At 34.3% G+C, this 20,013-nt stretch overlaps 1 protein-coding gene across 6 annotated transcripts in view; it reads right to left on the minus strand.

Moving 5' to 3' along the window:
- The window catches only part of RNF17 (ring finger protein 17), a 140,709-nt gene that overhangs the window by 27,871 nt on the left and 92,825 nt on the right, over positions 1-20,013 (minus strand). For all 6 annotated transcript variants that reach the window (XM_073894821.1, XM_025875238.2, XM_073894818.1 and 3 more), the window contains 8 exons: positions 16,741-16,831; positions 15,683-15,798; positions 13,776-14,065; positions 11,818-11,981; positions 5,634-5,753; positions 4,622-4,702; positions 2,052-2,177; positions 406-462 (listed from right to left, as the gene is read on the minus strand). In XM_073894821.1, the coding sequence (XP_073750922.1) occupies positions 406-462; positions 2,052-2,177; positions 4,622-4,702; positions 5,634-5,753; positions 11,818-11,981; positions 13,776-14,065; positions 15,683-15,798; positions 16,741-16,831 (1,045 nt within the window). The remainder of the gene's footprint in view (positions 1-405; positions 463-2,051; positions 2,178-4,621; positions 4,703-5,633; positions 5,754-11,817; positions 11,982-13,775; positions 14,066-15,682; positions 15,799-16,740; positions 16,832-20,013) is intronic.

Raw genomic sequence — 20,013 nt, forward strand, 5'->3', positions numbered from 1 at the left:
GAATGAAACTTGAAAATGTTATTCCAGTGAAAGAAGTCAGTTACAAAGGGCTATGTATTGTATGATTCTCTTTATATAAGATGTCTAAAATCGGCAAATCAAGAGAGACAGAACATTGGTGGTCTCCAGGACACTGGGAAAGGGAAAAATGGGAAGTGACTCCTGTTGGTATGGGGCTTCTTTTTGGGATGATGAAATGTGGAATTAAATAGCTGTGATGATTGCACAACTCTGAATATACTAAAAACCACTGTATTGTACACTTTAAAAAGGTAAATTTTACAGTACATAAATTATATCTCAATAAAGCCATTATAAAAGAAAATGCTTACTTCCTGATCTTATATTAGATCTTTGTACTGATGAAATGTCCAAAGTTTCCAAAATATTTGGATTGAAACTTACCTCAAATCTTATTTCCCATCTTTCATCCTCATACTTTTTATTGTAATCTGTTAGTTTCTGAAATAATATAGTATTGTTAATAAACCATCTTCAACTATATAATATTTTTAAGGCACTTTCATATTTCATCCCCACAAAAACTAGGTGCATGTCCTTGTTGGCATTCATTTAGTTATTTTGTGTTAACTATGGGAAAATCTAATGTTCTGAGTGATCTTAATAGTGCAGTAATAAGAATCTTCAAAATTATGTTAAACACACGTCAATAGTAATTACAGTTAACCCTTGAAGAGCATGAGAGTTAGGGATGAAAAGCCACATATAACTTCTGACTTCCTAAAAACTTAATTACTAATAGCCTACTGTTGACTGGAAGGCTTACCAATAACAAAAACAGTTGATTAACACATATTTTGTAAGTTATGTGTATTATATATTGTATTCTTACAATAAAGTAAGCTAGAGAAAATAAAATGTTATTAAGAAAACCATAAGGAGGAGAAAATAAATTTACAGCCCTGTAAAGAATCCACATGTAAGTGGACCCAAGCAAACCTGTGTTATTCAAGGACCAACTGCAGTTTATTATGAGACAGTAGGAGTTCTTACATATTTTTTTTAAATGTTCACACTAAAGAGTACACCTGGAAGGGAGGGACTTAGTAATCTTTATAAAACCAGTTTAACAGATGGTATACCTTTTATACAAATACACGGGTACATACACACATGCACACCCACACACACATCACACCCACCCTTCTGCTCATAAGAAAAAACTGGCAGTGAGGATTACATGTACAAAGTAATATCACAGTTTCTATGTGAGAGAATTAAGTAGTTTTCTATATTGAATGGAACATTCAATGTTTGGCTGTGTACTGTTATGAAAAGGAATATTTAAAAATCTAACAAGTGAACTGTAAGTCTAGAAATAAATATATCTTGCTATATAAAATGTTTGTTATTATTTATGATGAGTTCCCTATTTCCATTAAGTATTTATGAAATCTTGCAATGTGAAAACATATCTATAACAGGCTAATTATGTTTTTTAAAATATTAAAAAACAGAAGCACTGGGAAACTGGAAAGTGCTATTTATTGAAGCTAAGCTTAAAATCCAGCTTGGAGTTTCCTGTATGAGGGCAAAATAGAGGAAATGTTATAATGTCAAATAAAAGGAATACAAATTTTTATCTGCTGAGAGAATCCTTTTCTGGCAGTGAATTCTACTAGCATTTTAGAATATACATTTCTATATCCAAACAACACTGGATAGCAAATACTGTGGAATTAAATAGCTGTCATGATTGAACAACTCTGAATATACTAAAAACCACTGTATTGTACACTTTAAAAAGGTAAATTTTATAGCACGTAAGTTATATATCAATAAAGCTTAGTTTAAAGATACAGAAACATTAACTGAATCGTAGTGCAATTTAAGCCTTTTTTAGGACATTTATAAAGCATGATCTAGTGTATCACTTTCTCACTAAATAATTTACAATCCTCTATACTCTCTTAATATATCAGACACAAAGAACTGTACTGAAGACTTGGAAGTGTAAGGCAAAATATGACATTTTATCCAGAATTTGTTTTTCTATAGTTTAGATTTTTATAGAAAAATAGCTCACTTACTTCTTTCAATATCTCTTCAGAATGCTCAAAAGTACAATATTTATGGTATGCCATAAAATAAGAAAGTGACATTCCATCAAAATAGAGATGAATAGATAATTTCTCCCATGGGTTTTCAGGTAATTCCTATTTAAGTTCAATAAACAAAATTATTACTATAAAAATAAAGTCTGAAGATTAAAATTCTTGAGTAGGCAAATATGAAATTAGATTTCTGATGACCACAGTATTACCAGTTTGGCCAGTGGCTCATTTCATAAAATTTTCTTCCTGGTATTTTAACAGTAATTCTACTATCATGGTTTCTGTAAAATATACTTACATGTCCATAAGGTAGAGAGTTTTCTAGTTATTTACTAAAAAATTACATCTTTAGAGGATACTAATAATTTGTACTAAGTAGAAGGAGAAAGAAAAGGTATGTCCAGAGGTAAAGAAATGAAGTCTTGTTAAAAATCCAGAAATGGCAGGAATCAGAAGAAATTCATGACTGTTTAGAAGGAGTTATAATAGCTTTAAAACTCTTAAGTTCACTTAAGTTATTAGGTACCAAACATGTACATAGCTGATAAGCTGGTCATTTCTCATCGTTTACACTTGGTACCACCTTAGGCCTACTGTCTCTACTGAGTTACCATAATCGCCTTCCAGCAGATCTCCCTGTTCCCTATCTTTCCTACTCTCCAGCTCTTCTCAGTGTAGCAGAATGGAAATACTTGAATGTAAAGGGTAGGTCATGTCACTCCTTTGCTCAAGTCCTCAAGTGGCTGCCTGTGTCAGTTTGAGAGCTGAAACTCACAAATCTCCCCCCATCTCCAACTCTTCTCTGTCTTGCTCCTGCTCCAGCCCCAGTGGCTTCTCTGCCAGTCCTTGAACACTCCAGACACGCTCCTGCCTTGGAGCTCTCTGCACTGTTCTCCGGAGAGCTGCATGGCTTGTCCTCTCGCCATTTTAAAGTCTTTACTCCTATCTCATTTTTTACAGTGAGGTCTTCCCTAACCACTGTGTTTAAAATGTTACCTTCTCCCCTGTCCCAACCTCCCCATCAGCCTTTCCTTCTTTATTTTCTTCCTAGCACTTACCACGATCTAATATATATATCTTATATTTTATGGTTTTTATTTTGTTTCCCACCACTAAAATGGAAGCTCCAGGAAGGCAGAAATTTGGCTCTGCAGTTCATTGTTGTACTTCCGAGGCTAAGAACAGAGCTCAGCTCATAAGAGGTACTCAGTATTTCTTAGTAGTATATAAAAACACAGGAGCAAGTCTGGGTAAGGTCTGGTATGGCAGTGAGGGCTGAAGGACGTGCACATTCATGGTTTCTGACAATTTAAGCAGCCTTGGGTATACTATGAATTGCTCTCCTCTGTTAAGCTAAGCAGCAAAGAAAGTGACCTTGATAAACTAAAAAATTTCAATCTCTACCTCACTGCCATGACCTTCCATAGAGGCTATGAGTAACCAGAGAGGAGCTCTTGGTGCTAACATCAGCAACAATAAAGCTTCTCTACTGTTTTATGTAAGCGGGTCTATGGCTCTTGTTAAGTCTTTATCATCCTCTAATTACACCTTTCATACAGAAACAGTTTCCTTACAGTTTTTGTACCTTTCTACTGGAATCCTCAAACATAGCTGTAGATTAATCTTATTACCTCACTGCTCAGAAACCTCCAATGGGGTGCCACTGATTGACTTTTTTAAATTTTATTTTATTTTATTTACTTATTTGAGAGAATGAGAGAGAGAGAGAGAACATGAGAGGGGGTTGGGTCAGAGGGAGAAGCAGATTCCCTGCCGAGCAGGGAGCCCGATGCGGGACTCGATCCCGGGACTCCAGGATCATGACCTGCGCCGAAGGCAGTCGCTTAACCAACTGAGCCACCCAGGCGCCAGCCACTGATTGACTTTTACCTCTCTTAAATCCTATTCACCACTACTTTTCCTCATAAAACCTCTATTATTCTAGCCAAACAGTTATACTATTTCCTAAATGTGCCATGCCCAGTTCTGTCTCTCTATGCTTACTTGTGCATTCCATTTCCCCGGTCAGGAGAACTTTTCCATCTTTTCTTTAAGGGCTACCTCACTTACCATCACTAAATTCCTATTACACTTAACTCTTTTTACCACTTGGTTCTTGGCATGTTACTTGGTAGTGTGGAATTTTTAGGTTTATGTCCTGTATCTGGTTGTTTCACTAACTAGATAAGTTCTTTGAGGACAGAGATTAGCTGCACCTAGCACAGTGCTACATACATAGTAACATCCTGAAAACTCTTACATGTGTTTATAAACAACTCCAGTTCTTTGATGCTGCTCCCTGTTGCTGATAAAGAATCTTTCAGATTACTGACTTTAGTACTTAGGAAAGTTCTTAGGAACTTGTTCAAATTAGGTTCATTTAAAACAAGCCTAGAAACCAAAATGGTAACTTTTCCATGTTAATGAATAAGTTATAGTCACACAGGAACATGGCTTGTCATAAAAATATCCCTCAGATTATGTTACCTATGATATTTTATAGCAAATAATTTAAATCAACAATATATGCTTTAAATATACATTACCTTAATGTGAATTTCCACCTCTCTCTTTGAAAGCAGTTCCTGAAGGAGTTCTATTGCATCTGGTTGCCAGACATTACCAACCTATTTGGGATTAATAAACTCAGATTCTTTCATATTTTCAAAAAATATGACAGAGCAGTAGGCAGATGAGAAATACAAAAGGAGCCATAAACAGGTTAACAGTAGATAAGAGTAGAACATATACAAGCAGTTTTAAGAGAATATCATGGATATATGATAAAAATGATCTGAAGAAGTAATTTGCCTGAGCTTCCCCTATAGTTTTCTCTTGAAACATTTTATGCTTTAAAAATATAAACCTACCTTAAAAACAAAGCATCACAAAACTTTTTTTTTTTAAACACCAATATGCCAATTGGTGCTTGTCTAATGCCCATATGTATTTACTAAGGAGCAGTGATTGTTGTGTTTTTATGTTAAGAGGTTTACATGGCAAAATTGGGACCTCCTGCCAAAAGCCACTGAGGAGCCTCAAGCTGCCAACTCCATGTGAGAGCTATTTGGAGGTGGATCCTCTATCCCAGTGAACCCTTAGGTGAACCTCTTTGCAGCATCACTAGGGATCCTGAGCCACAGAAATTGTATGAGGGAAAGTAAGTTTATTGTTAAATTAGACCACTAAGTTTTAGCTTAATTTGTTATGCAGCAAGAGATAATTAATATGCCACATTCCTTTATCTGATTTCCAGCTTTGAATCTGTTATGATTTTATTTGATGAAGAAATCACTAAATTTTAATAATCTTACACTTTCCCATCTATGAAGATATTAGGTCTCCTCACTTATTCAGATGACTTTTTATATCCTTCAGTATGATTTTGTAGTGTTTGTCATAAAGGCCTTTAGCTGTCTTATTAAACTTATTTCTAAGTATTTTATTATTTTTGCTGCAACTGAAAGGGATATCATCTTATATTCTAATTTCTAGAAAATTGTTAATAAAAAAGACAATATTTAAAATTAATCATCCCACAAATTACAATTTACTCACAGGTTTGGTATTATAGAGCTGACATGGAATACAAAACTGGGGCGTATCAGGATATAGTAAAATAGGGTAAAGATGACACTGTGGAATCTTCTCGGTGAATCCACGATCTAAATATTGTACCTGCAATAGGACAAATAAAATTTATAATTTAAATTTACTATTAAAAAGTAGGGGCCAGAAGGTACTCTTTGGTATTTAAAAGAAACAGACATCCTAGAAAAATATCTAAATCTGGATTTGAAAAATCTCCAGAAAAAAGAAACACAGAATTCCCTCATCCCATAGTGTATTAAATTTCATTGTCAAAAGTTTCTTTATGGGGCGCCTGGGTGGCTCAGTTGGTTAAGCGACTGCCTTCGGCTCAGGTCATGATCCTGGAGTCCCTGGATCGAGTTCCGCATCGGGCTCCCTGCTCGGCAAGGAGTCTGCTCCTCCCTCTGACCCTAACCCCTCTCATGTGCTCTCTCTCATTCTCTCTCTCTCAAACAAAATCTTAAAAAAAAAAATTTCTTTATGCATAAACCAAAGCTTTTTTAAACAGTCTTATTAGATTTGTAAATTCCTTAAAAATTTCTTTTTGAAGACAGTTTGTTTTGTTTTTCTAAGTATTTTAGAAGCACTGATTTACATTGAATAAAGGAATATATTGGTTTTCTTGTTGAATTTTAAGAGTTTTTTGTACATTTTGGATAACAGTCCTTTACCAGATGTATCTTTTGCAAATATTTTCTCCCAGTGTGTGGCTTGTCTTCTCATTCTTTTGACACTGGCTTTCACAGAGGGAAAGTTTTTAATTTAAATGAAGTCCAGCTTCATTTCTTTCATGGGTCATGTCTTTGGTGCTATTATCTGAAAAATTACCATACTCAAGGTCACTGAGGTTTTCTCTGCTATCTTCTAGGAGTTTTATAGTTTTGTGTTTTACGTTTAGGTCTGTGATCCATTTTGAGTTAATTTTTGTGAAGGGTGTCAAAGTCTAGATCCATTTTTTTTTAAGATTTTATTTATTTATGTAATGGAGAGAGAGACAGGAGAGAGGGAACATAAGGAGGGGGAGTGGGAAAGGGAAAAGCGGGCTTTCTGCTAAGCAGGGAGCCCGATGCAGGGCTTGATTCCAGGACCCCAGGATTGTGACCCGAGCCAAAGGCAGACGCTTAATGATTGAGCCACCCAGGCACCCCTAGATCCATTTTTTTGCATGTGGATGTCCACTTGTTCCAGCAGCATTTGTTGAAAAGACCATCTTTGCTTAGTTGTATTGCCTTTGCTCCTTTGTCAAACATCAGTTGACTTCATCTACATGGGTCTATTTCTAGGCTCTCTATTCTATTCCATTGAACCATTTGTTCATTGTTTTGCTAATACCACAATGTCTCAATTACTGTAACTTTATAGTTAAGTCTTGAAGCCACGTAGCATCAGTCCTCTGACTTTGTTCTTTTCCTTTAATATTTTGTTGGCTCCTCTGGGTCTTTTGCCTCTCCATATAAACTTTAAAATCAATTTGCTGATATCTACGAAATAACCTGCTGGGATTTTGATTGGGATTGCATTGAATCTATCGATCAAGTTGGGAAGAACTGACATTTTGACAATATTGAGTCTTCTTATTCATGAACGCGGAATATCGCTCTGTTCATTTTGATTTTGTTCCTCAGAGTTTTGTAGTTTTCCTCATAGAGATCTTCTACATATTGTTACAGTTATACTTAAGTATTTTGTTTTTTGGGTTGCTAATGTAAATGGTATTGTATTCTTAATTTCAAATTGTACTTGTTCATTGCTGATCTACAGGAAAGTAATAGGCTTTTGTATGTTAACCTTGTATCCTGCAACTTTGCTATAATTGCAAGAATTATAGTTCCTGGAATTATAGTTCCAGGAATTTTGTTGTTTCTTTTGCATTTTTTATATAAACATGTCATCTGTGAACAAAGTTTTATATCTTCCTTCCCAATCTGTTTGGGAAGGATCTGTTAATCTTTTATTTTCTTTTATCTTATTGCATTAGCTAGTACTTCTAGTATGATGTTGAAAAGGAGTTGTAAGAGGGAACATCCTTGTCTTGTTCCTGATCTTAGTGGGAAAGTCTTGAGGTTCTCACCATTAAGTATGATGTTGGCTGTAGGTTTTTTGTAGTTAGTCTTTATCAAGGAGGAAGTTCCCCTCTATTCCTATTACAGTTTTTTAGCATGAATGGGTGTTGGCATAGATTATTTTTCTCTATCCACTTATTTTTAATCTATATGTGTCTCATACTTAAAGTGAGTTTCTTGGGGACAACATATAGTAAACTGGTGCATTTAAACCACTGATCTTCAAAGCAATTATTGATATGGCTGGATTCATATCCAACATACTTGTTACTATTTCCTATTTGTTGCTTTTGTTCTTAGTTTTGTTCTCCACTCTTTCTGTCTCTTGTGGTTTAAACTGAGCATTTTCTGTTTCTTTAAAAAGTATATTATACTTTTTAAAAAGCATTACATCAAAAACTAATATGTTTGCTAATTGAATTTACATTTAAAAAAAAGTTGCATTCTCCACAGGAAAAAAAATAAAAAGCATTTATTAGTGGTTTCCATTCAGCATGCTATAATACTGAATTATTATTAAACATTTATACTGAATCCAAGTCTACTTTCAAATAACATTATACCACTTTACAGGTATTATGAGTACCATATAAGAAAACAATCCTAATTACTCTCTTCCATTCATTGTACCAGTCATTGATTTCACTTATATTTAAGCATGCATATATATACACATATATATATATGGTATATACATATGCAGTTGAATACATTGTTGCTATTACTTTGAACTATCATGCTACATCAACTAAGAACAAGAAAACTGCAAGTTTTATTATTTATTTATTTATTTTTTAGAGAGAGCACACAAGCATGGAGAGGCAGAGGGAGAAGGAAAGAAAGAAAGCACGCCGCACACTTAGCGTGGAGCCTGATGTAGGGCTCAATATCATGACTCTGAGATTATGACCTAAGCCAAAATCAAGAATCAGACACTTAACTGACTGAGCCACCCAGGAGCCCCACTACAAGTTTTATTCCATCTTCACTATTTCTTTCTCTTTACATAAATCTGAGGTTCTGACATTTATTATTTTCCTTCTCTTTAAAGAATTTCTTTTAATATTTCTTGCAAAGCAGGTCTACTAGCAACAAGTTCAATTTTGTTTCTCATTCAGTTTGAAGGATAATTTCACAGGGTATAGAATTCTAGGTTGGTGGGGTGTTTTTCTCAAGTTTTTAAATATTTCAATCCACTTTCTTCTTTGTATGGTTTCTGAGAAGTTGGATGTAATTCTTATCTTTGTTCCTCTATAGGTGAGGTGCTTTTTTCCCTTTGGCTTATTTCAGGACTTTTTTCCTTTAACTTTGATTTTCTGCAGTTTGAAATGATATGCCCAGGTGTAGGTTTTTAAATTTGTTTTTGTTTTTGCATTTGTCCTAGTTGGTATTCTCTTAGCTCCTGGATCTGTGGTTGAGTGACATTAATTTGGGGGAAATTCTCAGTCATAATTGTTTCAAATACTTCTTTATTGTCCTACTGGTATTCCCATTATACATAGCCCATATCCTTTTCTAGTTGTCCCACAGTCCTTGGGTATTTGGTTCTGTTTCTTCAGTTTTTGTTCTCCTTTTCAATTTTAGAGGCCTCTATTGATATATATATCATCTGTGTCCAGTCTATTAATAAGCCCATCAAATGCATTCTTCATTTTTGTTTACCTATTTTTGATCTCTACTTTTCTGTCTTTTCTTACTATTTTTATCTCTCTGCTTACACTATCCATTGTTCTTGCACATGGTCTACTATATCCATGAGAGGCCTTAGCATATTAATAATAGTTGTCTTAAATTCTCATTCTGATAATTCCATCATCCCTGTCAGGTCTTGTTCTGATGTGTCTCTGTCTCTTCCAGTTGTGTTTTTCATCTTGTGATTTTTTCCTTTTTTAAAAATTAAAATTTATTTGGGTTTAATTGACATATAACATTATATTAGTATACAACATAATGACTTGATATTTATATACAGTGTAAAATGACCACCACAATAAATCTAGTTACTATCCATTGCCTTACATAAATATTTTTGTGTGTGAGGAAAACTTTAAGATTTACTCTTAGCAACTTTCAAATATACAATATATCATTAACTATAGGCACCATGATGTACATTACAGCTCCATGATTTATTTTATAGCTGGAAGTTTGTACTTGTTGATTCCTTCACCCATTTTGCATGCCCACAACCCTCCACCTCTGGCAACCACCAATCTGTTCTCTGTATCCATGAGCTTAGTATTTTTTATATTGATGGTATTTTGTTTTTTATATTCCACAAATAAGTGAGATCATATGGTATTTGTCTTTCCCTGACTTATTTCACTTAGCATAATGACCTCAAGGTCCATTCATGTTGTAGCAAATGGCGAGATTCTTTTATGACTGAATAATCTCTCACTGTATGTACAGATATATATGTATATGTATATATACCCCATTTTCCTTATCTATTCAGTCATCAATAGACACTTAGGTTCTTTCAATATCTTGGCTATTGTAAATAACGCTGCAATGAACATGGGGGTGCATATTATCTTTTTCAGTTAGTGTTTCCATTTCCTTCAGATAAATACCCAGAAGTGGAATTTTTGGATAGTTCTATTTTAATTTTTCGAGGAACCTCCATAGTGTTTTCCATAGTGGCTGTACCAATTTACATTCCCAAGAACAGTGCACAAGTGGTCCCTTTTCTCCACATCCTCACCAACACTTATTTCTTATCTTTTTGATAAGTCATTCTAATGGGTGTGAGGTGATATTGTGGTTTTGGTTTGCATTTCCCTCATGATTAGTGATTTTGAGCACATTATTATGCATGTGCTGAAAATCTGAAACCATTTTACTTCTATTAAAATCAGTTAAAGCCAATCCAGCCAGAGAAGCACATGACTTAGATTGGAAATTTAGGAATCTGATGAATGGATATGAATTCCAGCATCACTACCCATTGATACGGTGACCTTGGGCATGTCACTGGATCTAAATGTTAATTTTCTTATTAGTAAAATGGGAATAATCTACTTCTATGATAGTTGGAAATAAATTATAAAAATATGAATGCACACATGTAAAAGAAGCTTAAAAACCTAGTGCTATGTAATTGTTAGGTATCATCATCAAGTAGGTAATAAAATTCTTGTTCAAGTAGAAACAAAAGACTTCTTAATTATTCCTCCCCTCCTAAAACTGAAAGTCTTGAGCGCTAAATGTCTTATGAAGTACTTTATCAATTTCACTGCTTTACTTAATTCACTGTAAATGGAGATATTTTCATCTATATTTTTATATACAGAGTTTTTCAAAATATACAATTCTTTCTGAAGATTTTGCGGAAACTCAAGGAAGTACTATCTCAGTATTCTGGAAAGGTAAATTAACTGTTATTGTTAAATGTTAAACTAGCTGGGCTGTAAACAAATTTCCTATGGAAATATATAACATATTGAAAAACAAGTTGTTTTACTTAATACTATATGTACAAATAGGGCTGCCAATTACAAATAAGTGGTACCATTAAAGTACCAGAGGCCAGATCCCTACCTGGAAATGGTTTTTGGTTATTCAAGTTAATAAATATACTTGAAGGTAAAAATTCTTATTTTTTCAAACATTGCATTTTTTAAAAGATTTTATTTATTTGAGAGCGAGCGAGCGAGCATGAAAGGGGGCAAGGACAGAGGGAGAAAGAGAAGCAGACTCCCTGAACTGGGAGCCCAATGCAGGACCCTGGGATCATGACCTGAGCCGAAGGCAGAAGTTTAACAGACTGAGCCACCCAGGAGTCCCCAAAATTCTTATTTATTTATTCATTTATTTATTTTTAAGTAATCTCTATACCCAATGTGGGGCTCAAATCTATGACCATGAGATTAAGAGTTGCACACTCTACTAACTGAGACAGCCAGATGACCCCAAAATAAGAATTCTTGTTACAAATAAATGTGTAATGTATCTGACTGGTCTTCCTACAAGACTGATCTCATTAATACATATTTCAATCAAACTTTCATGTATTTATACTCTCAAGATCACTTAACATTATAGCATTTGGCCTTAAATTAGTCATAAAAGAGTATGAGACTCACCTTGATAGTGCCGCCAACAACTTCCATTACCTTGCCTCGATACCACATAGTATCTGATCCTCTTACTGCACAGGCTTCTCCCTTTTTCCAGAAATAAGGTTCCAAAAGACCAAGGCATTTTAAATTACTTTGAATTTCATTCATCATTTTTATTAGCTTGAATTCTGAAGAAATTATTTTAAAAAGAGAGAATTTAGGAAGAATTTACTACCATTTTCAATATGAAATCATCAATAACCTTTAAATAATTTCACCACCTAAACAATACCATAAGGAATTAACAGAGCTTTAATAAAGATCTAATTCAGTCAGGGCGCCTGGGTGGTTCGGTCAGTTAAGCATCTGACTCTTGGTGTAGGCTCAGGTCATGATCTCATGGGTCGTGAGACTGAGCCCTGCCTCGGGTTTCACGATCAGTACACAGTCTCCCTAAGATTCTCTCTCCCTCTGCGCCTCCTCCCATGTGCGCACATGCACTTTCTCTCTCCCTCTCTAAAATAAATAAATCCTTTTAAAAAAAATCTAATTCAGGGGCGCCTGGGTGGCTCAGTCATTAAGTGTCTGCCTTTGGCTCAGGTCATGGTCCCAGGGTCCTGGGATCGAGCCCCACATCAGGCTCCCTGCTTGGCGGGAAGCCTGCTTCTCCCTCTCCCACTCCCCCTGCTTTTGTTCCTTTTCTCTCTGTATTTCTCTCTGTCAAATAAATACATAAAATCTTAAAAAAAAAATCTAATTCAGTCAGTAGCTTCTATAAGTTTCAAAACATACTACTACTAACATGTAAATAACTATTCTGATCTCTGATTATAAATGCAAACATTATTTTGGGAGTAAAGCATCATTAAAAGCTCTAAACACATACCAGATAGCCTAATATTAAAGAACTACCACTTTAAGATTATGCCATTTTGCCAGCATACCTAAGTAAAACAGAACACAAGTCAGGTGTTACTTGATGCTTAGATAGATACAGCATAATGCTGGGATATAAAATTAAAATTCTAATGTTGCTATTTACTGCTAATTGGGTCATCATTTCCATAGTAAATACATAACCCCATAATAGATACCACTGAAGACAAGGTGTGGGGTCAATTCCCATAACAGTTCTACCACTTTAGTTGTGTGATTTTGTGTTGTTCCTTTACCTCCATAAGCTTCAGTTTATTCTATAAACCTGGTATAACAGAACTTATCTCCATTATCAATATTGCAGGGGATTAAATGTAAAACACCCAGAACACCGTCTGACAACATAAGAGTCAACCAGTTTTAGCTATGACTATATAAAGGTCAAGAAAATTTCGGGATTAAGTACTACTCCTAGAGGTCTCAACCACTGTTCACTTCTGGAATAGCCAATTGCACAGATTTATTTTTGAATTAAGAAACAGTATTTAGGAGGTCAACAAATGAGACAAAAATTTCAACAAATTCACAGCTTACTTACTTACTATGGAGTTAATGGAGCTTTAAGACCCATGAGTGCTAGAGTTACTGTCAGTTATAAAGTATTCTGGACACACCCAGGTTGCAGTAAGGAAATACTTGTACATAAATCCCAGGAAGGACTTGAATATTCTCAAAGGGCCCCAAACTCCAGTCAGTCACTGTGATTTCTTTCCTCATTCTAAAGGAATATAAACTTTTGTACCTTTTTTCTTAGAGAGGCTCCAAATTTGTACTAAGTACCTGGGCTTACAAACCTGGAACCACCCCCATCCTTACCTTAGGCCCAGTGTCTATTCCCATAAATGATTTTTCATTTCATTTTCATTTCAATAAATGATTTTTGTGTGAAAGCACTTTGCTTGAGTTATTTCATTTAACCTTACAACAAACCTGTGAAAATGAGGTTAAATCTTGCCCAAGGTATTTCAACCTATACCTTACTAGAGCACTGGAGCTGCTAGCTACTCCTTTTACTGATTAATTCTACATAACATAAAACATATTACCTGACAATTTAGGTACTACAAATATAGTTCCATCATCGCCAATGCAGCTGACAATTGCCTCAAATACTTTCATGTTAGGAATAGCTGGTGGTTTATAGCATCCAGTGGTTCTTGGTTCTGCAATTTTCTGCTGAAGTTCAGACATCCTGTATTCACTCATAACATCAGCAGCTTTTTTGTCAGAATCAAAGTTAATCTTAATACACTTAGTAACCATTGAATCTTCTGGTTCCAAGGGGATTTCCAGAGACTTCTCAGATGATGAATGACTGTTATTTAATTTTTTAATTCTGTAACATCCAAAAAATATTATATCTAAATACGAGCAAATAAAAACATTCTGTAGAAAATATAAAAAGAGCCCTTTAAATATACTGGAAATTTAAGGAATATATTTGCTCTAGTTTAGGATATATTAGTTTAATTTGTTACATAAAAATGACCATAATTTAGGTTATAATAAAAATTATTTTAAACTGTAAGTGAGCTTGATGAGAAAAAGAGTAATAAATTTCACTTAAATGTTTTAAATTACTATCTCATACTTACATGTTACTCTGTCTTAAAATCTCATAATAAGTATATCACCAGTACTGTATAATTAACTAGATGTTAAAGGGAAATACAGCATCTTCAGGTTGATTTTAATGTAGTCCACAGATAGAACATGCACATGTTCTAGCAAATTAATACAAGTCCCTTAAAAAATACAGTACTATTGAGAAAGTGGTAATATGTTATATTCATTTTTTTTAACTTCCTGTTATTCCCTTCCAGTTTAAAAAAAAAGGTATGCCTACTATAAAAAAAATCCTAGGAGATATTAATATTGTTTATTTTAGTAGAATTATAGCAGACTTTTGTTTCTTCTACTTTCTTGTATTTTCTTTCAAAAGGAGATAAGCATTTATGAAATAGCTACATAATTCTTCAACTAAGATCGCTCCCACTTGGTGCCCAGTAGTTTTAATGCTAGTAGTTTTAATGCTGTAAAAGCAGTAAAGAACATCACAGTGGCAGAATGTTAGCAGTATTAACTTGCCTAGCATTTTTTATTTTAACATTTATCAAGGAATTGCTTTAGCCTAAAGCCAGTGAACCTGAAAAGAGACACATGCAGGACATCTATACACAGAGCATAGCTGTATGCCAATACCTAGGCAGTTAAGCCAGCATCTACCATGCTTAGCCAACTACTTCATGTCCCACTTTACTTCTGATTTCTCATTCTCCTTCCATTCCATCAGGATTGCGGTCCTAGTCCATACAAGGTAATATATAATAATGCAAAATAAAAAAGAAATCTGGCCATGTATGGTACAAAGTGGCTACTTGGAACATGTGTTTGCAATTGCAATATACCTTACATCCAGAAGGAAAGAAATAAGAAGAGGAAGCTAGGGCTATAGCAATATCCTAATCCTTTGCCCCCTGGACAAATGGTACCTTAAACCACAAACTTAGTACCTGAAAGGTCTTTAAATGTAAATATTATTCATTATTTTTCTGCTATCCATTTCTGTTTCACATAAACACATTTTAGCAATACCTACCACAGTTCCCAACATAAAGCTTAAAGATTTACGTCTAAGCAAATGGTGTCAGAGGGCTCAGATCTGGTAACCACTACGCAATTATCTTTTCCTTTGGTTTAGAGTGTAAATGCCAAAGCAAAAGGGAAAATACAAAGGCAAAAATGTCAGTAGGGATTTAAATATACAAGAGCTAATGTGCTTGAATAAAGAAATTAGTAATCCTGAATGAATTTCTCAACTGTCTCCTCAAGGTTAGTTTATAAATCATTAAGAGCAAACAAGATTAAATTCAGGTTTGAAAGCAGATATGAAGATGAACATAGGCAAATAAGAAGCCTTTATTATAAACTGATGTTAAAAAAAAGTCTATACCTCCTTTCTCTCAAAGCCAAACCCTTTTTAATCAAATATTTAGAAACATCAACACGCTCTCCTTTTTCATCTCTGCAGAAAATTTTCACAGGTAATGGCCATGTTGTATTGTTTTCCTGCAGTGATTTAAGAGCAGAGTAAATATGAAACACTAAAAGGAAACATTCTTATAAACAACATACTTACAGGCATTTCCTCCACATTTATCCAAGCCAGAAAAATAAATTTCCAGTCAAGTAAAGTTATTTTGACATCTTATCAGAAAGAAAAAACATGGAAGAGAGTCAAGGGGGACAGTTAGTTTGTGAAATATGTCAGGAAGACTTCTCTGTCAAGGTGAAAATTACCAAAAGGGTGGATGTGTGCAGGGGAAGGCCAACTGAAAACTTTTTTTTTTCAGCCCACAATGGGCTGGGGAAACATCAGTTACAAATTTCTCTATTATCCTAAACTCTTGGCATATTACAGAATTGAAATGTATTTTCCCAGATGTGTCTTGTGTGTGTGTGAAAAGAAAGGAACTACAAGACCTATATTCTGCCTCAAATGGAATTATGAAAATGGAGAAGGTACACACAGAAAAAGTAATATGGACAAATTACTTATCCAAGAAAATTGTAATCATTAATGCAAAGAAAGTATCAAATTGGAGTAAAAGAAAGAATAATTTTAAGTGTTCTGAAAAAATATATCCTTTTCTCAAACCCATACTCCTACAAACACATTTTTTTATGACATAACAATCAATATGATTTCACTAGAAGCCGAACTTCTCAGTTTGTAAAGAATAGCAAAAGGCTTCTGCAATGCACTCTAGCATACGTACATCGTTTTTTTAACATGCAAATTATCAACTCAAGATTATTACTTTAGAAATGTTTTAATTCATACAATCATTATAGGACATCTATTATCAAAAACAGGTGTTATAACAAAATAAGACAAAAAAAGGGCTGCAAAAAACTTCAAAGAGTTTGCTGTTTTCTCAACATAAAATAAATTATAGAAAACATCAATGAAATATTCATTACATATCTATTGTAACTGTCACTACACACCTGTAAGATTATAGTTGCTACAGCTCCAGTCAGGTACAATGAAAGACAGTCACAAGCTGTAGCTGTCCACTTGTCACTCCCACCAGTTGGTCTATAACAACAACAAAAGACAACTTGTTTTGTAACAAACAGCATAATATAGAATATAAAAGAACCACTACATGTGTACATTCATATATATATGAACAAACTACATATGTAGCGAGAAATCAGTTTAACTTTTTGTTAACATGACTTTGTGTTATTTTCACAATTTTCTTCCGTGTTTTCATATCCTTTTGTTCTTTCCTCTATTCTACTTATGGACCATATCATATGCTAACTTATATAACTGTTCTGCAGCTATACTGAGAACCCTTAAAAAAGGTACATTTTAAGTATTTTTTTTTATATAGAATGTACGTTTCATACATGCTGACTAGACTATAAACTCAGAGAGCAGAGATAATGTATTATGTGTTATGTCCATCATCATATCCCTAATGCCTAGGATAGTGCCTGACACACAGGAGGCACTTCAAAATTATTTAATGGAAATTTAAAAAGAACAGTCCCTTTGCAATGATGATCCCACTGCCCAAACAATTTTGGAAGTTTTTTTCTGGAATTTAAATCTAATATGAATTGCTACCCATGAATAGTAGCCTCACTAATTTATAGAAAATTTACTCTTTAATATTCATGGCAAAAATTCTCAATAAAAATTGACAGATCAATGAAAAGCCGAATATTCAGTTTCATCATCTATTTTAGTTTGCAGAATTGAAACTGAGTGACTTTCTAACCATCAAATCCACCTCCAAAGAATAAGAACTAATACCACTAAAGAGATTACCAGTATCATAATGCAGGCTCTGAATGTTCTCTAGACATGGTTTCTAGATCTGGAGTTTCACTGCAGTTGATCCACTGAGTAAATAACCAGTCTGGCCAATCTTTTCACGTTAAATGGTTTTAGAATGAACTAACAAAATCAACTGTGCATGTAGTTTGACCAAGTAGGATTTAGTAAATGTGCTACACTTATTATTTATTAAGAAGCCCAGTGTTCTTATGAGTTAAGAAGCTTAAATTGTCAGTGACTCCTAGAATTTTTTTTTTTATTATGAGGGTATTCAGATAAAAATTAGTGTCAACATTAAGATTTTACCAGATCTACTATGAATATACGTTTTGTAAACATTAACTTTTAAACATCTTTTTTTGATGATTTTATTTGTCAGAGAGAGAGAGAGCACAATCGGGGGAGCGGCAGGTAGAGAGAGAAGCAGGGTCCCTGCTGAGCAGGCAGCCCGATGCAGGGCTCGATTCCAGGACCCTGGGATCATGACCTGAGCCAAAGGCAGATGCCCAACCAACTGAACCACCCAGGTGTCCCTTTTAAACATCTGAAAGTACTAACAACATTTAAAGAAATCTTTAGTCTATATTCATAAAACTGTATGTTTCAGTTGGGAAAGATGAAAATGGAAATAGATAGTGGTAAAGGTTGCACAACATTCTGAATGTACTTAATACCACTGAAATATACACTAAAAATGGCAAATTGTATGTTATGTAAATTTTCCTAAAATAAGAGAGTTCTCAGAAGAGTGGTAAAACAGTAATTAGAGCTCCAATTCTCAATTCAGACCTTGTTTATAATCCTAGCTCAACAGTTAATAGATGCATTACTCTGGATAATTACTTGACCTCTTGAAGACTCAATTTCCTTATCTATAAATAATACCTTATCTATAGCTGTAAGGTTTATTATGAGGATTAAAGTAATGCCTATAAGGTAATTAATACAGGGTCCAGATGTAGTTAAGGTTATTAGACTCTTGAAATAATGGTATTCCATTAGGGTCCAAAAGCTGTAATCCAAGGTGTGTACAGGAACACATTCTCTACATTATTGGATACAATTAAAGGACTTATAGAATTCTGTTCAATTGTTCTGATTGAACCGTGCAAGGGAGAAGTGAAAACTAGGATAAGATTTTTATAGTATGTCAGCTGGAGATTTCCATTCTGGGGCATTAAATTCTTTCAATTGATAGAAAAAATTTGTAGATATGGTCCCACAGTCACTATTAGTAATCACAGACAGTGAGAGAGGTACCTGTAAGATTAGAGAAATGTTCTGTGCAAACAGGTGGATTATGATAACTACTATTATAAGCTCTTCAAGGACATTAAATAAATGGTTTACCAGCAATTAGAATAGAAAGGGGTCACTAGAACAAAGTATCCTATGGGGAGACCAATCTTAATGCCATGTAAGGAAATACTAGTGGCTGAAGCTGCCTGATAAAGAAACAACCTCCTTTGAGAAATATGCTTCACAGCACTGAAGTGAGAAGGTCTTGAATGTTCATTTATTAGGGCTGGTATACAAAGAATTACTGTCATGATGCTTCTAAAATCTTTGAGTTCCAAGTCTAAGATTCTATAATTCTTTTATTTTTATTAAAGTGTAATTAACATACAATGTTATACTAGTTTCAAGTGTTCAACATATTGATTCAATAATTCCATACATTGCTCAGTGCTCACCAGTGTAAATTTGTCACCATACATTATCGTAACATTATTGACTATATTCCCTATGCTGACAACTTTTCATCTCCATGACTTATTTATTTTATAATGGTAAGTTTGTACCTCCTAATCCCTTCTATAAAATTCTAAAATTCTTGTTACAAAGAATTATATTGCCATGGATTTCTCAATGAAGAAAGGTCCCCTAGAAGCAGGAAATCACCACTTCTGTACTTTTCAAACAGAAATCCAATAATAGCTGTCCACCTTCCTTAGCACCATTTACTGAAGAGACTGTCCTTTTTCCATTGCATATTTTTTCCTGCTTTGTCAAAGATTATTTGACCATAGAGTTGAGGGTCCATATCTGGGCTCTCTATTCTGTTCCAGTGGTCTATATGTCTGCTTTTCTGTCAGTACCATGCTGTCTTGGTGATCACAGCTTTGTAATATAGCTTGAAATCGGGCAATGTGATGCCCCCAGCTTTGTTTTTCTTTTTCAACATTTCCTTGGCAATTCGAGGTCTTTTCTGATTCCATACAAACTTTAGGATTGTTTGTTCCAGCACTTTGAAAAATGTCATTGGAATTTTGATTGGGATAGCGTTGAAGGTATAGATTGCTCTGGACAGCATAGACATTTTAACAATGTTTATTCTTCCGATCCATGAGCATGGAATGTTTTTCCATCTTTTTGTGTCTTCATTTTCTTTCTTGACTGTTCTGTAGTTCCTAGGTATAGATCCTTTA

This window comes from Callorhinus ursinus, unplaced genomic scaffold (assembly GCF_003265705.2).
Source record: "Callorhinus ursinus isolate GAN/ISIS: 27379988/994484 unplaced genomic scaffold, GSC_fseal_2.0 scaffold7, whole genome shotgun sequence".
Lineage (NCBI taxonomy): Eukaryota > Metazoa > Chordata > Mammalia > Carnivora > Otariidae > Callorhinus > Callorhinus ursinus.